Source organism: Mobula birostris, chromosome 27 (assembly GCF_030028105.1).
Source record: "Mobula birostris isolate sMobBir1 chromosome 27, sMobBir1.hap1, whole genome shotgun sequence".
Taxonomy (NCBI): Eukaryota; Metazoa; Chordata; class Chondrichthyes; order Myliobatiformes; family Myliobatidae; genus Mobula; species Mobula birostris.
Window position 1 is genome coordinate 2,314,179 of NC_092396.1, and position 21,324 is coordinate 2,335,502.

The 21,324-nt window shown below is 47.6% G+C and overlaps 1 protein-coding gene across 8 annotated transcripts in view; it reads right to left on the reverse strand.

Moving 5' to 3' along the window:
• LOC140188712 (polyhomeotic-like protein 2) overlaps positions 1-21,324 on the reverse strand; it is a 237,767-nt gene that overhangs the window by 75,379 nt on the left and 141,064 nt on the right. For 6 of the 8 annotated variants that reach the window (XR_011883363.1, XM_072245262.1, XM_072245261.1 and 3 more), the window contains 3 exons: positions 14,636-14,713; positions 11,315-11,476; positions 4,248-4,400 (listed from right to left, as the gene is read on the reverse strand). Coding sequence is in view for 7 of the 8 variants with exons in the window: in XM_072245262.1 (XP_072101363.1) it covers positions 4,248-4,400; positions 11,315-11,476; positions 14,636-14,713 (393 nt within the window). In the remaining variant the exon portion in view is untranslated. The remainder of the gene's footprint in view (positions 1-4,247; positions 4,401-11,314; positions 11,477-14,635; positions 14,714-21,324) is intronic. The other 2 variants (XM_072245263.1, XM_072245266.1) reach the window with 2 other exon arrangements.

Here is a 21,324-nt window from a genome sequence, read left to right on the forward strand (position 1 = left end):
GATCCAGAGGAGTTTCACCAGAGTGATTCCAGGAATGAAAGAGTTAATATATGCGGAGTGTTTGATGGCTCTGGGCCTGTACTCACTGGGGTTTAGAAGAATGAGCAAAGAATTAACTGAAATCTATCAAATATTAGAAGGCCTAGATCAGGGGATTCTAACCTTTTTCATGCCATGGAGCCTTAGCATCAACCAAGAGGTCTGTGGACTGCAGTTTGGGAACCCCTGGCCTGGATAGAGTGGATGTGGACAGGATGTTTCCTATTGTGGGGGAGTCTAGGACCAGAGGGCATAACTTCAGAATAGAGGGACATCCAATTAGAAAAGAGATGAGGAAGAATTTCCTTGGCCAGAGAAAGGGTGGTGAATGTGTGGAATTCATTGCCACAGACGGCTGTGAGGGCCAAGCCATGGGGTATATTTAAGGCGGTGATTAAAAGGCCCCTGATTAGTCAGGGCTTCAAAGGTTATGGAGAGAAGGTAGAAGAATGGGTTTGAGAGGGGTAATAAATTATTTATGATGGAAATGCAGAGCAGACTCGATGGGCCAAATGGCCCAATTCTGCTCCAATGTCTCATAGTCTCAATGTGACTTTCTGAATGTGCCTTGACCAATGAAGGTTCCTTCATTTCCACCCTATCTACCTATGTGGCACATTCAGAGAGCTGTGCACTCGGACCCAATGGATTTATTGAGTGTTCACCTCAATGTTAATACAAGAGGCAGTCAGAATGAAGTTCATTTTCTGCTGTCTTGGGACACTGGTGTGACACTGACAACTACCACCAAGACCCCGCCACAGTCAGTCACAGTGACTCTAGTAAGGAAAGTTTGGCCAACTTTAGCTCAATCTCCTACCTGCCCTGTGCTGACAAGAGACTTGTCAGGCTGTGGAGGCCAAGTCATTGGATACATTTAAAGCAGAGGGTGATGGGATCTGGATTAGTAAGGGTGTCAAAGGTTATGGGAAGAAGGCAGGAGAACTGTGTTGAGAGAGAAAATAAATCAGCCACGATAGAATGGTGATGCTGATTTGACGGACCGAATGGCCTCATTCTGCTCCTATGTCTTAAGGTCTAACAGATGGGCAGCTCAGGCTGAAGAAACACACAGGAGGATGAGGAGAAGGAAGAGGCCATTTGGCCCTTCTTTCCTCTTGTTTCCCTTAACCTGAGAAATGTTCATCACTCAGGACTGTCCAGCCTGAGAGAGCAGCTGCACAACACCCTCCTCCGTGAAGGTCTTGGACCATCACCCCTTGTCCTTCTCAATGCAGGGGAGGTTCCAACTCTTCTGAATGTTCCTGTGTGGGATGACCCCATTAGGTTCACTCTTCTGGGTTATGCAGGTGTATCCTCAGCTGTGTGTGTGTGTGTGGACTAGCCGTAGGCTGCTGTGGTCTGCTCGGACAAGTGCAGGCAAGGTCGGGGCTGGGGGCAGACAGGTGAGGGAGTGGATGGGGATGGATATGTGTTGGGGGAGGGACAGTGTCAGATAGGTGTGTGTACGGGGTCCAGACTATGTTGGGATGGTAGACCTGGATGCCAAGTAACCTTGTGGTTTGCACTGCCAGTTCAGGGAGCTGCCAAAACGCTGTCCACTAATTCAGTAAAATATGAACAAAAGCATGCCTGCATACTGGTGGGAGGACTGGCTGTGCTAGGAGTGTGAGGGTGTTCCTTTACCAATTACCCTTATACCAGCCAATCTGCATCATTTCCCACTAAATCCTCTCGTTTTCACATTGTCTCATACTACTCTGGGCCTGTACTCACTGGAGTTTAGAAGAATGAGGGGGGATCTCATTGAAACCTACTGAATATTGAAAGGCCCAGATAGAGTGGACGTGGAGAGGATGTTTCCTATAGTGGGGGAGTCTAGGACCAGAGGGCACAGCCTCAGAACAGATGCCCAATTAGAACAGAGATGAGAAGGAATTTCTTTAGCCAGAGAGTGGTGAATCTGTGGAATTCATTGCCACAGACTGCTATGGAAACCAAGTCACCACCTCTCTCAGATGCTCCTGGGAACTTTCCTCCTTGGCCCATCCACAGCCAACATATACCAACCTAGGAAGGATGATATTCAATTGGGTGCCGCAGCAGCGTAGTGGTTAGTGCAACACTATTATAACTCAGGGTGTCAGAGTTCGGGGTTGAATTCTGGTGCCGTCTCTATGGAGCTTGTATGTTCTCTCTGTGAATGCGTGGGTTTCCCCCGGGTGCTCGGGTTTCCTCCCACAGTCCAAAGACATACCGGTTCATAGGTTACTGTGTCATTGTAATTTGTCCTGCGTTGAGGCTAGGGTTGAATAGGGAGGTTACTGGGCAGTGTAGCTCGTCGGGTCAGAAAGTCCTGTTCTGTACTGTATCTCACACTAACTGGAAGGGGTTGTCAGAGAGATTTGAGGTTGTTACCAGGAGTGGAGGGCTTGAGAGGAGAGATGGCACAGGTTGGGGGATATTTGCCCTGGAGTGAAAGAAGTGAAAGGAGAGGTTTATAAAACCACTTAAAGGGAATAATCAGTCTTTTCCCCAGGGTTAGGGAGTGCAAGTCCCACTGCAAAAGGAAGGAGGAGGGTTGGAAATGGGGCAGGCAACCCCATCCTATAAAAACCCAGAACCACCAACAGAAGCTCCACAGACCTCACCCCTGGGAGAGGACAGACCACACATTTAAAGGCGAACCTAGGACAGAGGACTGTGGTGGGCCACTGTCGGCAGCCTATGCCCCAGTAGGGCTGACGGGCTTAAGAAGAACAAGAAGGGCAGTCCAAATCCAGCAAGACAGAGTGAACAGGGAATAATATAAAAGGGGATTTGAAAGGCAACTTTTTTCCCTAGAGGACTGGTGGGTTAAGAGAGAGTGTGTGTGTGTGTGTGTGTGTGTGTGTGTGTGCGTGTGTGTGCGTGTGCGTGCGTGTGTGTGTCTGTGTGTCTGTGTGTGTGTGTCTGTGTGTGTGTGTGTGTCTGTGAGAGAGAGAGAGAGAGAGAGAGAGAGAGAGATGAGAGATAGATAGATATGTAAAAGTGTAAGTCCTGGGGAAATGGATGGGAATGTGGTGAAAGATTTATATCAGGGACCTGAGGGCAATGTTTTTTTCACACAAAGGGTGATATCCATGTGGAAAGAGCTGTCAGAGGAAGTAGTTGAGGCGAGTACAATTACAACATTTAAAAGATGCTTGGACAGGTACATGGTTAGGAAGGGTTTAGAGAAGGGGTTCCCAACCTTTATTATGCCATTAACTGAGGGGTCCGTGGACCCAGGTTGGGAGCCCCTGGTTTAGAGGGACTTGGGCCAAACGCAGGCCCATGGACCAGTTCAGTTCAGCAACTTGGTCGACATAATCAAGTTGGGCTGAAGGGCTTGTTTCCTGTGCTGTCTGACTCTGTGATTATATTTCTTGGTTGCTTTACCTCACTAAAGATGCTATTTAAACAGACATTGATGTTAACGCATGCAGTGGGGTAGCAGTGTCAAAAGGTTGGCCTGCTCAGTTGGGTCTTCCCTTTGGAGCACACAGGCTTGTCCTACTCAGGCCTCATGAGGAGTTTCCCACCCTATGAGGAGCGTTTGACGGCTCTGGGCCTGTACTCACTGGAGTTTAGAAGAATGAGGGGGATCTCATTGAAACCTACTGAATAATGGAAGGCCTAGATAGAGTGATGTTTCCTATAGTGGGGGAGTCCAGGACCAAAGGACCCAGCCTCAGAATAGAAGGACACCCATTTAGAACAGAGACGAGGAGGAATTTCTTTAGCCAGAGGGTGGTGAATCTGTGGAATTCATTGCCAAAGACGGCTGTGGAGGCCAAGTCATTGTGATATATTTAAGGCAGAGTTTGATAGATTCTTGATTAGCCAGACCTTCAAAGAAGAGTCAACATTTCTACCCAGAAGGTAGTCAATAAAAGGAATGAGCTGCCAGAGGAAGTGGTTTACACAGGTGTAGAACATAGTTGGACAGCTACACTGATTGGATAGGTCGAGGAAGTTATGGATCAAATGCTGGTAAGTGGGATTAGCTTGGATGGGATATTTTGGTCAGCATCAACAGGTTGGGCCGAAGGGCCTGTTTCTGTGCTGTATGACTCTATAGCTGTCTTTGATTGGATGATTAATTTGCAGTTGACCAAGGCCCGGAGGCTGGATGTGACACCTTCGCCCGCCCGTCCCCACCAGTCCCTGAGACGGCTATCACCCAGATCCCGCTCACGTCACAGAGTGCACGGCTGAGAACTGACCTGTGAGACGGCTGACTGCTGGTTGCCTGGAGACACCGTGACCTCTGGTTGGACCGCAGCGACGGTGGCAGTGGGCGTGAAGATGAGCTGGGGGGACAAAGGAACAGCACGACCTAGGGTCCTAGCTATTTGCACAAGGTTACTTTGCTGTGCCTGAAAATTACATGAAACGTGTTGCCTTTTAAACTCCACCATGGACAGCCCCAAGCCTGGCTGTGAAAGGAGGAGGGTTGGGCATGGGGTTAGTAACCCCATCCCATAAAAATCCCGAGCTACAGAAACGCCAACAGCAGCTCCGAACACCTCATTCCTGGGAGAAAGGACTCGTCTAGAAGACTTATGAAGTCATGTGGTGAAAGTAAAAGCCATATGGCCTATCAGCCTTTGGATCAGGACAGAGGACTTTGACGTGCTGCTGTCAGTGGCCTATGTCCCCAGGGGTGATGGGCTTAAGAAGAAAAAGAAAACTGTCTTTTATCTACCTCAGGCACCAAGAGATGGCTGCCGTGGTCTCAACAAGAGGACATGCAGGGAGGTATCTGTGGACCTGAACCCTAAGTCTGGCAAGGGCCAGGAGACTGACAAATCCGTGTTGTTTGCCAATCCTTGTATCGTTTGAGAGTCTTTGTTTGGTCAAGAAAGCACAGCAGTGTCTCCACTTCCTGAGGAGATTGAGGCTCCCGCTCCCACCCCGTTCTCGGCAATTTTTACAGGAGCACCAGAGAGAGTGTCCTGAGCAGCTGTGTCACTGTCTGGTCCGGGAATAGCAAGACGTCTGACCACAAGTCCCTACAAAGCATAGTGAGGACTGTTGAGAGGATCATCGGGCCTCCCTTGCACCCATCCGAGATATTATCAGTATGCAGGGCCCTTAGCATTGTCAGTGATCCCTCCCATCCGTCCAACAATCTCTTTGACCCTTACCATCAGGCAGGAGGTATCGTAGCATTAGGACAAGGACTGTTAGGATGGGATACAGCTTCTTCCCCCAGGCCGTGAGATGACTGAACACCTTGCCACCACCCAGGTCTCATTACGCATGAAGCACCAGTAGTGTTATACTGTTCACTTTTTAACTTGTATCATACATGCACCTTACGATTTGTTAATTTATTTGTGGTAATATTACTTTATGTGCTATGTGTGCGAGTTATATGTACTGTGTTGTGTCCCTTGGTCTGGAGGAACATCGTTTTGTTTAGTGGTATACATGTGTACTGTTGAATGACAATAAACCTGAACTTGAACTTGTGTGTAGATTTTCATTGATTCTACTGTATTTCTTTGTTCTGCTGTGAATATCCTCAACAAATCTCAGGGTGACATTTAATTATTTACTTCCTGCCCTTTGAGACATGTTACCCAGCAACCCACCAGTTTAACCCTAGCTTAATCATTGGGCGATTTATAAAGACCAATACACCTACGATCTGGTATTTATTTACTTATTGAGATACAGTGTGGAACATGCCCTTCCAGCACTTCGAGCTGCGCTGCCCAGCAATTCCTCGACTTAATCCTAGCCTAATGACGGGACAACTTACAATGACCAACTCACTTTCCAACCGGTATGTCTTTGGACTGTGGGAGGAAACTGGAGCACCCGGAGGAAACCCACACGGATATGGAGAGAACGTACAAACTCCTTACAGGCAGCGGCAGGAACAGAAGCTGGGTCACTGGTAGTGAAAAGCATTGTGCTAACCACTACACTGACGTGCCACTACAGCGTGCACGTCTCTGGACTGTGCGAGGAAACCAAAGCACCCGGAGGAAACCTACACACACATATGGGAAAAACTTTCTACAGTGGATGCCGAAATTGAACTCCGAGCTGTAATAGCATCAGCTAACTGCAAAGCTACAGTGACGACATACACATACTTAGATAATAAATTTACTTTGGAAGTATTTCGAACTTTGAACCCTCACCAACAATTTAGTTACACAAACATCTTTTCCTGACACACTCATCTGTTTGAGGCATAGTATACAGCGTGTGTGTCTGCATGTGTGTGCATGCGTACAACAGCTCTGGAAACCAGGGAGATTGAACAGCAGTCTCTGTAATGACAGAGAAGCCTTTAGTTACTGGGAACAAGGCCACAGAAGGCTCAGAGGGAATCAGGAATTTTCTTCCACAAGTATCTGGAACTATCTCCCCGGCTTTGGCCTCGATGAGTCCTTGAACAGTTGTGACCTGCAGGGTTTGAGTTGCCAAGTGCGAATCATCTCAAGTTCACCTTTGGCCAGCACCGACACTCTGAGCCAAATAATCTTCATCCAAGCTCTGAATGTCTATAGTTCATGTTGAGGGTGGTATCAGTGGATGATGTGACTGTCCTGGACTTTCACCAGCTGATAATTATTCCCCCATTTAGAGACAACTTAATGATCTCTCCTCCCCTTTAGATTTTTGATTGTAGACTTCAAGAAGGAGAGGTTGAGGGAACACACACCAGTCCTTGTAGAAGGATGCCAAGTGGAAAGGGTGAGCGTTTCAAACTCCTGGGTGACAACATCCCTGAGGATCTGTCCTGGGGCCAACACACTGATGCAATTACAAAGAAGACACGACAGCAGTCATATTTCATTAGGAGTTTGAGGAGGCCTGGTGTGTCACCAAAGTCTAGCAAACTTCTACAGATGTACCATGGAGACCATTCTAACTGGTTGTAACACTGTCTGGTATGGAGGGGCCACTGCACAGGATTGGAAAGAGCTGCAGAGGGTGTAATCTCAGCCAGATCCATCGTGGGCACTAGCCTCTCCAACATTGAGAACACCTTCGAAAGGCGATGCCTCAAACAGGCAGCATCCATCATTAAGAACCTCTATCACCCAGCACATGCTCTCTTATTGCTAATATCAGGGAGGAAGTACAGGAGCCTGAAGACATCTCAGAAGCAGCTTCTTCCCCTTCGCCATTTCACAGCACATGCTAGTGATATTAAGCCTGGTTCTCGTACCCCGTTCCCCTATGGGTATCAAAAATAAACATAACGCTCTACAGCACCACCGATCGGTGTCCAATTCCCACCGCTGCCTGTAAGGAGTTTGTACATTCTCCCAATGACCATGTGGATTTTCTCCGGGTGCTCTCGTTTCCTCGCACATTCCAAAGGCATACAGGTTATGGTGAGTAAGTTGCGGGCATGCTAGGTTGGCACCTGAAGCCTGATGATACTTGTGGGCTGCCCCCAGCACATCCTCAGACTGTGTCGGTCATTGACGCAAACGATGCACTTCACTGTACGTGTGACAAGTAAAGTTAATCTCTTTAATGGCCCCTCTACTGCTGATGTGTAATTCTACTCTGGAAGGCACTGGTCCTCCTGGTGGAGTCTGCAGAAATCAGCTCTGGCAAGGGTTGGCAAAGAACACAGGGTTTGGGAGAAGCCATTTCACTCATCCATTGCAGGTTAGAAGAGTAAGAAAGGATCTAATTGAAACCTAAGAGTATTTTCTTATGGAACTAGACTATTACAAACAGTTCTGATCTCCCCCTTATAGGAGGATTTTGAGGCTTTGGAGAGAGTGCTGGAGGTTTACCATGATGTTGCCTGAATTACAGGGTATGAGCTATAATGAAAGGCAGGACAAACTTGGGTTGTTTTCTCGGGAGTGGCGGAGGCTGAGTGGAGATCTGATAGAGGTTTATAAGATTATGAGAGGCACAGATAGAGCAGACAGAGAGAATCTTTTTCCCCAGGGTTGAAAAGTCTGATAGCAGAGGGCATACATTTCAGGTGTGAGTGGTGTAATTTTAAAGGGGATGTGAGGGGCAAGATTTTTACACAGAGTGGTGGTTGCCTGGAATGCAGTGTCTGGGGTGGTGGTGGAGGCAAATACATTGGAGACTTTTACGAGATGTTTAGATAGGCACGTGAATGTGAGGAAAATGGAAGGACATAGACATTGTGTAGGCAGAAGAGATTAGTTTGGCTGGCCACTTGATGGCAAATTTAATTGGTTTGGCACAACACTGTGGGCCGAAGGGCCTGCTCCTGTGCTGGACTGTTTGATGTTCTAAAGAGTTTGATGGGTCTTGACATGGAGCACTGTAGTGAAGGTGGTGAAGGAAGAGTTTGTACCATGGGACATTGAGTACAGGAGTTAGGACGTTATGTTGAGTAAGACCACAAGAAATCAGCTGTACAAGATGTGCAGGTGGTGAGATCACACTTGGACTATTGTGTGCAGTTCTGGTCACCACATGACTGGAAGGGTGTCATTAAGCTGGAGAGGGGGTAGCAAAGGTTCACAAGGACAAAAATGCCAGGGGTAACAGTCTGAACTGCTGAGTTCCTCCAGCATTTTGTGTGCTGCTTCAGATTTCTAGCATCTGCAGAATCTCTTGTGTTTAGGATCTGCTTTGTTGTTTACATAGGTAGGAATGTTGAATTTATTTTGATTTAGAGACACACTGTGGAACAGGCCCTTCTAGCCCATGAGCCTCATCGCCCAGCAACCCCCCGATTTAACCCCAGCCTAATCCCAGGACAGTTTACAATGACCAATTAACCTACTAACCGGTACGTCTTTGGACCATGGAAGGAAACTGGAGCATCAGGAGGAAACAGGGAGAACGTACAAACTCCTTACAGACAGCAATAGGAATTGAACCTGGGTCGCTGGTAAAGCATTGTGCTAACCACTGCACTACTGTGCTGCCCTACCCCCGTCTATCCACAGAAAACCCACGTGTTCATGGGAAGAACATACAAACTTTCTTACAGAGGACTCTGGAAGTGAACTCTGAACTCTGAAGCTGAGCTGTAATAGTGTCACGCTAACAGCTACGCTACTGTGGTCCCCTAATATAAAATTAGGAAGTCATGTTGAACTTGTATAAAACTTTGGTAGGCCACACTGGAGTATTCTGTTTGCTGCATTACAAGGAGGATGTGGAGGCATTGGAGAGGGTGCAGAAATGGTCCACCAGGAATGGAACGTGTAGACTATCAGGAGAGGGTGGACAACTTGGATTGTTTTCTCTGCAGCGTTGGAGATTTTTAAAAATACGAGAGACATAAACAGGGTAGTGTAAGGGTTCCCAACCTTTTGGATGCCATGGATCAATACCATTATGCAAGGGGTCCGGGGACCCAAGGTTGGGAACCCCTGGGGTAAATTGTCCCATAATGGAAATTTCAGATGTTAGAGGGCTTAGGTTTAAGATGAATGAGGGAAAGAGGTAGGCAGATGTAGGGATTAGTTCAGATCAAAATCATGGCCTGCACAGACATAATGGACTGAATGGCATGCACTGTTCTACTTTCACCAGGGCCTCTCTGTGCTACTGAAATCAACCTTCCCCCAACACAAGACTAACCTTAACCCTATCCCTTCAAACTTAAGGGGACTATGGTCTTTGAAGGACTCGTCACCTCATGTTCTTGATACTTTCTGGTTGTTAGTTTATTATTATTTTTCTCTTTTGTATTTGCAATTTGTTGTCTTTTGCACACGGGTTGTTTGTCCATCCCGTTGGGCGTGGTCTTTCATTGATTCTATTGTGTTTCTTGTATTCGCTGTGCATGCCCAGAAGAAAATGGATTGTATGTGGTGACACGTATATACTCTGATAACAAATTTACTTTGCATTTTAAACTGTCCCCAGAGTATTCCCCACCGCCACTCAACCACCTTGCCAGATCGTTCCCTGCCAATGTTTCTACATGGCATTACTGAACTTGCAGAGCAACTGGAGGAGAGTTTAAAGGTGCGGTGGGAGATGGGAAAGTGAACAGAGCAAACACTCAGTGTCGGGTGGCCCTTGTGGGAGAGGAACAGACTGACTCACTCTGAGGAACATGGTTCTTTGGCCACAAGGCAACAGAACACTAACGACACAACTCAAGTGATGTCATGTGTGCAATTTACAAGTGTGAGGCTGTGATGAGAGGGTGCCCTGACTATTCTCTCCAATGCAGTGTGTAAGGTGCAGATATGTTTGGCTTGTTACACGTGCCTATGTATGTGTGTGTGCATGTGCATATCTGCACATATATGACTGTGTTCACGTGACTCTGTGAAAACATGTATGTGGACACACATTTGTAACTGTGTGTGCGCCCGTGTGTGTGACTATGTGTTTGAAAGGACTAGATAAGGTGGATGCGGAGAGGGTATTTCCTGTGGTGGGAGTATCCAGAACTGGAGGGCATGGCCTCAAAATTGAGGAGCAACCTTTTAGAACAGAGGTAAGGAGGAATCTTTTTAGCTGGAGAGTGGTGAATCTGTGGAATGCTCTGCCACAGACTCCAGTGGTGGCCAATTCCGTAGGTATACTCAAGACGGAAGTTGATTGTTTCCTGATCGGTCAGGGCATCAAAGGATATGGTGAGAAAGCAGGTGTATGAAGTTGAATGGGATCTGGGATCAGCCATGATGAAATGGCAGAGCTGAATGGCCTAATTCTGTTCCTAATCTTATGGTCTTATGTGCACACTGTGTGTGTGCATATACTTGGTGAGTGAGCATACACACGTGTGTGGCTATGTGTGCATGGGCTGTGTAACTGTGTTTGCATACACACGTGAGTGACTGTGTGTGCTTGAATATCCAGGACACCTATCATACGTCACCTTCTGGCTACTGCTTGTGATATACTTTGCACAGATTCTAACTCCGACTGTCTCAGTAAATCAGCAAGTTACCAGGTTATCCAGCGAGTAACCAGGTTACCCAGTTAATGAGCTTCTATAGTTATGACCAGATAATACAATCGGAAAAGGGCTTGTCTCTCCAAAGATCCATGAGCCTTGATCTGCTCAGATCAGCCTTTGAATGAATATTCTTAGCAGATACTGTTTTCTCTGTGGATCGAATTGGAACCCAGGCAACCCAGGAGAGGAAACAAATGCTGAGATCGAGGACAAATGGAAGAATAATAATTGATTCCCTAAAGGAAGATCAGAAAGGATCAAAGGTCATGGACAGACACTGATGAATTAATCTTAAAAAAGAACAAAGAGTGTCCGCTGCTTGTGATTAATGGCCAGGCACCTCCGACATCACATCACGCACTCAACACTTGTAGGAAGTCATAGTTTGCTGCTTACCATCTGTGCCCGGAGGTACATCTGTGCCTGACTGGCCGTCAGAGCCGGGCTGTTCGAGTTCCCCAGGAGAACGGCCTGCTGGGCGATTCCTGTGGCACCGGAGTTCACGGTCTGCGCCCGGCTGATCAGCTGAGCTGCGGCCGGAGACGTGGCCAGGTTAATCTGGGTCGAAAGGGACATCGTTGTCAATGCAGGGCTCAGCCCCCCACACTCCACAGCACTGGGAGAGGAGGTTCAAACTGTTCATGAGACTGGCGGCAAAGAAATCGGGCATTTTGGAACCACTCTACCTCAACCAACCTCGTCACCTCTCACCCTCCTGTCCACTCACCCTCCTTCTGTCCACTCCCCCGGCCTCTCACTCTCCTCCTGTCCACTCCCCCGGCCTCTCACCCTCTTTCTGTCCACTCCCCCGGCCTCTCATCCTCCTCCTGTCCACTTTACCAGCCTCTCACCCTCCTTCTGTCCACTCTACCAGCCTCTCACCCTCCTCCTGTCCACTCTACCAGCCTGATACCCTCCTCCTGTCCACTCTCCCAGCCTGATACCCTCCTTCTGTCCACTCCCCCGGCCTGATACTCTCCTTCTGTCCACTCCCCCGGCCTCTCACCCTCCTCCTGTCCATTCCCCCGGCCTCTCACCCTCCTCCTGTCCACTCCCCCGGCCTCTCACCCTCCTCCTGTCCACTCCCCCGGCCTCTCACCCTCCTTCCGTCCACTCTACCAGCCTCTCACCCTCCTCCTATCCACTCCTCTGGCCTCTCGCCTTGCTTCTGTCCACTCCGCCGGCCTCTTACCCTCCTTCTGTCCACTCCCCTGGCCTCTCATCCCCCTTCTGTCCACTCCCTCGGCCTCTCACCCTCCTTCTGTCCACTCCCCCGGCCTCTCACCCTCCTTCTGTCCACTCCCCTGGCCTCTCACCCTCTTTCTGTCCACTGCCCCAGCCTCTCACCCTCATTCTGTCCACTTAAGCAGTATTCAGAACTGTTCTGCTCATTGCAGTTTCAAGCATTCAGGCTTGGAGATGCCAGAGTGAAAATGAAATGATTTTACTATTTCAGCAAGTTAGGAACTGCGAAGAATTTGAAAGTATCAACAGTCACCTTGAATGTTACAATGAAAATGAAGATTTGGAGATTCAATCTTCGAAAGCATTGTATAATGGCAGTCCATCATCTACAATACTTGTCTGCGCTGATTTTGTTCATTTACAGTCAACCAAAGGAACACGACAATGTACACTGGTTGAATTCTTCCATCAATAACTATGAGGAACTAATACAGTTTTAGAATACTGTAGTAGTATTGATAGTGTTTTAATTTGTTCTGTATTTCATTTAAATACATAATTCGTTATTCAGTTAAACAGTAGTTTTGTCTTTTATGTACATTTTTAACTACTCCCATGAAACTTCTGCTAATTAAGGCAGCCGCTTCATTGGGCCAAAGCATACTGGTGTGTTCTGATGTGTTCCAACTAACTGGAATCCACTGCACGTAAGAGAAGGAGGAGGGAGACATATTTGTCCATGTGAAAGGCACCACGAATAAGAGAGAGAGGCTAGGAGCAGGGACAGTTACCATCATGCTCAGACCCAGAAGGCCAAATGGCCTCCTCCTACTTCTATTTTCTATTCAAGAGATAGGAGTGGGAGAGAGAAATCTCTCCGCCCACGTGTCACCATGCCGGGAGTGGAAGGGTTAATGTATCAGGAACACGTGACACCCCTGGACCTGTACTCACTGGAGTTTAGAAGAATGAGCGGGGATCTCACTGAAATTTCTCAGATACTGAGAGGCCTAGATAGAGTAGATGTGGGGAGGCTGATTCAAATGGGGGGCGTAGCTTCAGGATAGAAGGACGTCCCTTTAGATCAGAGGATGGTGAATCTGTGGAATTCATTTCCACGGTTGGCTGTGGAGGCCAAGTCATTAGGTATATTTGAACTGGAGGTTGATAGGTTCTTGATTAGTAAGGGTGTCAAAGGTTACAGGGAGAAGGCAGGAGAATGGGGTTGGAGGGATAATAAGTCAGCCATGATGGCATGACAGAGCAGACTCAATGGGCCGAATGGCCCAATTCTGTTTCTCTTTCTTACGGTCTCTGGTGACGGTGAGAGTGCAGCTAAATCCAGGAAAGGGCAAGAAGGAACTGGTGGAAAGCAGAGTGTCAGAAAGTTCACGCACTTTCCACATAATCGAGTCGAATACAGAGGGTGGGCTGGGTGTCAGGAGGCGGATGACGGCCAGCTGTACGGACAGGGGCCAGGGGAAGGGTTCACTCAGAAACTCATCCGGAGGCGGTCTATCCCCGTGACTGGCAGGGGCTGGGTGTCAGGAGGTGGAGGAACATGTCAGGATGGCACTCTGCACAGACAGGAGTCAGGGGAAGGGTTCACACAGAACCTCATCCGAAGGCGGCCTATCCCAGTGATCAGCAGCCAGACTGATCACCTGGGTGTCCAGCGGCAACAAACCTCCTACTTAGGGCTGACATGGTAACGTAGCTGTCAGCGTAACGCTATGACAGCGCTGGCGACTGGGTCCGATTCTCACCACTGTCTGTAAGCAGTTTGTATGGTCTCCCCGGACCAAGTGTGTTTTCTCCAGCTGCCCCAGATTCCTCCCACGTTCCAAGGATGTAACGGTTAGGAAGTTAGTTGGTCACGTGGGTGTAACTGAGCGCCGTGAGCTCGATGGACTAGAAGGGCCCGTTACTGTGTTGTATGTCTAAATAAAAAATAAAATATTTGGCCTTTTTATTTTATTCTTTTAGAGATACAGAGTGGAACAGGTCCTATCAGCTGTGTCGCCCAGCAACCCACCGATTTTAACACTAGCCTAATCATATGACAATTTGCAATGACCAATTAACCAGTACGTCTTTGGACTGTGGGAGGAAACAGGAGCATCCGGAGGAAACCCACACGCACATGGGAAGGACGTACAAACTTGTTTCCAGAGGATGCCCGAATTGAACTCTGAACTCTGACACCCTGAACTGTAATAGCATTGTACTAACCACTACGCTACTGTGATGCCCATAGTAACTGGTTAATTGGTCACATTGGCGTAACTGAGCGGCATGGACTCGTTGGACCAGATATGCTGTATATCTAAATTAAAAACATAATCCTCGGCCTTTCTCCAGATTCAGATGAGGAGCTGGAACACTGGGCTGTGAGAGACACGCATTGTCGCATCTCCAGGCTCAAATTGGACCAACATCTATGCGTGCTGCTTCATTTCTTCCTGCGCATTTGACCTACGGCACCCAGTGCTGACCTCCCGCATAAACCAACCACTTGCTTCAGATACTCACAGTGGTCTGTGAAGAGGCAGGCTGTTGTGACACGCTCCCATTTGGCGATGACCCTTGTCTAGTTGCAGCTAAACTAGCCTGAAAAACACAAGAGAGGGGTTCAAATTCAAAGTAATTTTATTAATCAAAGTAGGTACAGTGGCGGTAGAGAATCTGTAAACCCTGTAGAATATTCTCTGTTTCTGCAAATATATAACCTCAAATGTGATCACATGTCCTAAAACTACATAAAGAAAACCCAATTAAATAAATAACACAAAAGCCATTATACTTGTTCATTACGTATTGAGAAAAATGATCCAATATTACATGTAGTTGTTGGAAAAAGTATGTGAACCTCTGGGGTAATGCCTTCTACAAAAGCGATTTGGAGTCAGGAGTTCCAATCAATGAGATGAGATTGGAGGAGTGGGTTGGAGAGGTGTTCTGCCCTATAAAAAATGACATACAAAGTCAGGTTACTGACAGAGCCTGCTCTTCTCAAGAAAGATCTGTTTACATGTACAATGCCTCAATCAAGACAACTTTCAGAGGACCTTAGAAGAAGAATTGTACGGATGCATGAAGCTGGAAAAGGCTACAAGAGCATTTCTAAAGATCTGAGTGTTCATCAGTCCATAGTGAGAGAAATTGTCTACAAATGGAGCAAACGGAGTACTGTGGCTTCTCTCCCTAGGAGTGGGCATCCTGCAAATATCACACCAGGAGCACAACGTGCAATGCTGAAGGAGGTGAACAAGAACGCAAGGGTAACAGCAAAAGACCTGCAGAAATCTCTAGAACTTGTTACTCGATTCATGTGTCCACTATAAGAGAAACACTGAACAAGAATGGTGTTCATGGAAGGACACCACAGAGGAAACCATTGCTCTCGAAAAAAAACATTGCTGCACATCTCAAGTTTGCAAAAGACCACCTGGATGTTTTACAATGCTTCTAGGACAATGTTCTGTGGGCAGATGAGTCAAAAGTTGAACTTTTTGGCAGAAATGCGCATTGCTAAGTTTGGAGGGAAAAGGGCACTGCACACCAACACTAAGACCTCATCCCAACTGTGAAGCATGGTGGAAGGAGCATCGTGGTTTGGGGCTGTTTTGCTGCCTCAGAGCTTGGACAGCTTGCAATTGTTGAGGGAATAATGAATTCAAAATTGTATCAAGACATTTTATGGGAGAATGTCAGTCGCTAAAGCTTAATAGAAGTCGGGTAATGCAACAAGACAATGATCCGAAAGACAAATCAACAACTGGACAGTTTAAAAAGATGAAAATCCGAGTTTTGGAATGGCCGAGTCAAAGTCCTGATCTTAATCCTATAGAAATGTTGTGGAAGGACCTGAAGCAAGCAGTTCATATAAGGAAGACCACCAACATCCCGGAGTTGAAGCAGTTTTGTAAGGAGGAATGGCCTAAAATTCCTTCAAGCTGATGAGCAGGACAGATCAAGTTACCCGAAACGTTTGGTTGAAGTTATTGCTGTCCAAGGGGGTCACACCAGTTTCACACACTTTTCCCAACAAATACATATAACTTTGGATAATTTTTCTCAATAAATAAATGAACAAGTATAATATTTTATGTAAACAACAGGAATTCTGCAGATGCTGGAAATTCAAGCAACACACATCAAAGTTGCTGGTGAACGCAGCAGGCCAGGCAGCATCTGTAGCAAGAGGTACAGTCGACGTTTCAGGCCAAGACCCTTCGTCAGGACTAACTGAAGGAAGAGTGGGTAAGGGATTTGAAAGTTGGAGGGGGAGGGAGAGATACAAAATGATAGGAGAAGACAGGAGGGGGAGGGATGGAGCCAAGAGCTGGACAGGTGATTGGCAAAAGGGATACGAGAAGATCATGGGACAGGAGGTCCGGGAAGAAAGACAAGGGGGGGGGGGGGGACCCAGAGGATGGGCAAGAGATATATTCAGAGGGACAGAGGGAGAAAAAGGAGAGTGAGAGAAAGAATGTGTGTATAAGAATAAGTAACAGATGGGGTACAAGGGGGAGGTGGGGCATTAGCGGAAGTTAGAGAAGTCGATGTTCATGCCATCAGGTTGGAGGCTACCCAGACGGAATATAAGGTGTTGTTCCTCCAACCTGAGTGTGGCTTCATCTTTACAGTAGAGGAGGCCGTGGATAGACATGTCAGAATGGGAATGGGATGTGGAATTAAAATGTGTGGCCACTGGGAGATCCTGCTTTCTCTGGCGGACAGAGCGTAGGTGTTCACCAAAGCGGTCTCCCAGTCTGCGTCGGGTCTCGCCAATATATAAAAGGCCACATAGGGAGCACCAGACGCAGTATATCACCCCAGTTGACTCACAGGTGAAGTGTCGCCTCACCTGGAAGGACTGTTTGGGGCCCTGAATGGTGGTAAGGGAGGAAGTGTAAGGGCATGTGTAGCACTTGCTCCGCTTACACGGATAAGTGCCAGGAGGGAGATCAGTGGGGAGGGATGGGGGAGGGACGAATGGACAAGGGAGTCGTGTAGGGAGCGATCCCTGCGGAATGCAGGGGGGGGGAGGGAAAGATGTGCTTAGTGGTGGGATCCCGTTGGAGGTGGCGGAAGTTACAGAGAATAATATGTTGGACCCGGAGGCTGGTGGGGTGGTAGGTGAGGACCAGGGGAACCCTATTCCTAGTGGGGTGGCGGGAGGATGGAGTGAGAGCAGATGTATGTGAAATGGGGGAGATGTGTTTAAGAGCAGAGTTGATAGTGGAGGAAGGGAAGCCCCTTTCTTTAGAAAAAAGAAGACATCTCCCTCGTCCTAGAATGAAAAGCCTCATCCTGAGAGCAGATGCGGCGGAGACAGAGGAATTGCGAGAAGGGGATGGCATTTTTGCAAGAGACAGGGTGAGAAGAGGAATAGTCTAGATAGCTGTGAGAGTCAGTAGGCTTATAGTAGACATCAGTGGATAAGCTGTCTCCAGAGACAGAGACAGAAAGATCTAGAAAGGGGAGGGAGGTGTCGGAAATGGACCAGGTAAACTTGAGGGCGGGGTGAAAGTTGGAGGCAAAGTTAATAAAGTCAACGAGCTCTGCATGCGTGCAGGAAGCAGCACCAATGCAGTCGTCAATGTAGCGAAGGAAAAGTGGGGGACAGATACCAGAATAGGCACGGAACATAGATTGTTCCACAAAGCCAACAAAAAGGCAGGCGTAGCTAGGACCCATACGGGTGCCCATAGCTACACCTTTAGTTTGGAGGAAGTGGGAGGAGCCAAAGGAGAAATTATTAAGAGTAAGGACTAATTCCGCTAGACGGAGCAGAGTGGTGGTAGAGGGGAACTGATTAGGTCTGGAATCCAAAAAGAAGCTTAGAGCTTTGAGACCTTCCTGATGGGGGATGGAAGTATATAGGGACTGGACATCCATGGTGAAAATAAAGCAGGGGGGCCAGGGAACTTAAAATCATCGAAAAGCTTAAGAGCATGAGAAGTGTCACGAACATAGGTAGGAAGAGATTGAACAAGGGGGAATAAAACCGTGTCGAGGTATGCAGAAACGAGTTCGGTGGGGCAGGAGCAAGCTGAGACAATAGGTCGGCTAGGACAGGCAGGTTTGTGGATCTTGGGTAGGAGGTAGAAACGGGAAGTGCGAGGTGTGGGAACTATAATGTTGGTAGCAGTGGATGGGAGATCCCCTGAGCGGATAAAGTCGGTGATGGTGTGGGAGACAATGGCCTGGTGCTCCTTACATAATGTTTTATGTGTTATTTTATTGGGTTCTCTTTATCTAGTTTTAGAACTTACGTGAAGATCTGATCACATTTTAGGTAATACTTAAGCAAAAATAGAGAAAATTCCTCAGGGTTCACAAACTTAGTAGTAGCACTGTATATGCCACCGCATACAACCCTGAGATTCACCTCAGCACACACAAAATGCTGGAGGAACTCAGCAGGTTAGGCAGCATCTGTGGAAAAGAGTGAAAAGTCGATGTTCAGGCCAAAACCATTCTTCAAGACTGAGAAGGAAGGGGGAAGACCGCAGAATAAGTAGGTGGGGGGTGGAGGAGAAAGAGGCCAGCTGTAAGGTGATAGGTGAAGCCAGGTGAGTGGAAAAGGTCAAGGGGAGGAGAAAAAAGGATCTGATAAGAGAGGAGAGTGGACCACAGGAGAAAGGGAAGGAAATGGGGACCCAGGGGTAAGAGATAAGCAGGTGAGAAGAAGTGGGGGTGGGAGGAGGGAATTTGTTCACTAGAAGGAGAAATCGATATTCATGCCATCGAGTTGGAGGGTACCCAGATGGAACATAAGATGTTGCTCCTCTACCCTAAAGGCAGCCTCATCTTGGCACGAGAGGACATTGAACGACATGTTAGAACAGGAGTGGGAATAGATTTAAATTGTCTGGCCATTAGGAAGTCCTGCTTGTGGCTATTGGTGCAGAGGTGCTCAATGAAGTGGTCCCCCCTATATAATGATGAGTCTCTCCAAGGTAGAGGAGGCTGCATCAGGAACACTGGACATAACAGACAACCCCAGCAGGTTCACGGGTGACGTGTTGCCTCACCTGGAAGGACTGTCTGGGCCCTAAATGGAGGTGAGGGAGGAGGTGAATGGGCAGGTGTAGTAGGGAAAGTGCCTGGAGGGAGATTAGTAGGGAGGGACAAATGGACAAGGGAATCGCGAAGGTATCGATCCTTGTGGAAAGCGGAGCGAGACGGGGGCTAAAGATATGTTTAGTGGTGGAGTCCCTTTGGAGAAGACAGAAGTTGTAGAAAATAATGTGTTGGATGGGCTGGCAGGTAATTTTCTTGTGGGCATTCACAGTAAATACAAAGAAACACAATAGTGTCAATGAAAAACTACACACAAGATGGGCTGACAACCAATGGGCAAAATATAACAAATTGTGCAAATACAAAAGAAGAAAAAATAAATAAATACGCAATCAATATCGATAATATGAGATGAAGAGACTCCTGGAAAGTGAGTCCACGGGTGATGTGGCAAATGAAGTTGAGTGAAGTTATCCCCTCTGGTTCAAGAACCTGATGATGATGTGGGTCCTGAGGCTCCTGTACCTTCTTCCTGATGGCAGCAGCAAGAAGAGAGCATAGATTGGGTTGTGTCAATGGTGAAAGTGTCAATGGACCAGCGTCAAACAGGGTTCCCTCAGGGCCAGTGCACAGACAGGTGTGGACTTTGTAGCAAGGACAGGGTTTAAAGGGTGTGCAGACAAAACAGAATGCAGACAAGCTGAATCAAACCTTTGTTAGCTGGACTTCCCTTTGTACAACCCTTCTGGAGTATGAAAGCTCAGTAAGGCAAAAGTCAAGATGGCATGCTGACAGGGACAGTGTGCAGGCACAGTGCAGTCATGCAGGATGAACACAAACAGGAGAAAATCTGCAAATGCTGGAAATCCAAACAACACACACAGAATGCTGGCCAGGCCAGGCAGCATTGATGGAAAAGAATATCGGGCTGAGACACAGCCCTAGGAATCCTAACTTCCCCTTCAGTGAATACCTGGGGATCAGCATCACCGGGCATAGCAAGACAAGATAAAGTTGCAAAGGATTCTAGGGCAACAATTACAATTGGACGGTTAAAATTTCCGAATGGGGAGACTGAGATGGTGCTATCAAAGCCACTTCTTCCAAGAATGGCACAGGGAGCTTTGTGAGAAGTGATCTGTGAAGTCAGCAGAACTGATTGGGGAGGACACCTAGAGAGAAACAGATACCCCTCTCTCCCAACTACCCCCCTGACCCAGAACATAAAACAGTACTGCACAGTTCAGGCCCTTCAGCCCACAATGTCATGCTAACCTTTTAACCTATTCAAAGATCAATCTAGCCCTTCCCTCCCACATAACCCTCCATTTTCCTATCATTCATGTGGCTATCTAAAAGTCTCTTAAATGTTCCCAATATATCTGCCTCTAAACCACCCCTGCACGATGTTCCACACCTTCACTGGCGTTTAAAGCCGGGAGCAACGGCAGTTTTGGCCCCTTATCTAGGAAAGGATATGCTGGTATTAGAAAGGCCCAGAGGTGACTCACATAAATGATCCTGGGAATGAAAGGTATGAGGACCATCTGATGGCTCTGGGCCTGTACACACTGGAATTTAGAAGTATGAGAAGGGATCTCATTGAAACCTATTTAATGTTGAAAGGTCTAGACAGAGAGGATGCGAAAAGGATGTTTCCTACAGTGGGGGAGTCTAGGAATGGAGAGCACAGCCTCAGAACAGAGGGATGTCCATTTAACATAGAGGTGAGGAAGGATTTCTTTAGCCAGAGAGAGAGATATCTGTGGAATTCGCTGCCACAGATGACTCTGAAGGCTGAATCATTGAGTACATTTAGAGTGGAGATTCTTGACTAGTCAGGGTGTCAAAGGCTACGGTGAGAAGGCAGGAGAATGGGATTGAGATGGAGTAATGAAATGGCAGAGCATGCTCAATGGACTGAATGGCCTAATCCTGCTCCTGTGTCTTATGGTACACCTGGTTAGGCTGAACAGCCTCCTCAAGTTTCAAATACATCTGAGGACAGAATTCTAGGTCAGCACTCCAGTGCTGCTTCAAGGGAGCATCACGTCGAGGGAGATACCTCACCGAGGGAGCATCGCGTCGAGGGAGGTACCTCACTGAGGGAGCATCGCGTCGAGGGAAATGCCTCACCGAGGGAGCATCGCGTCGAGGGAGATACCTCACTGAAGGAGCATAATGCTGAG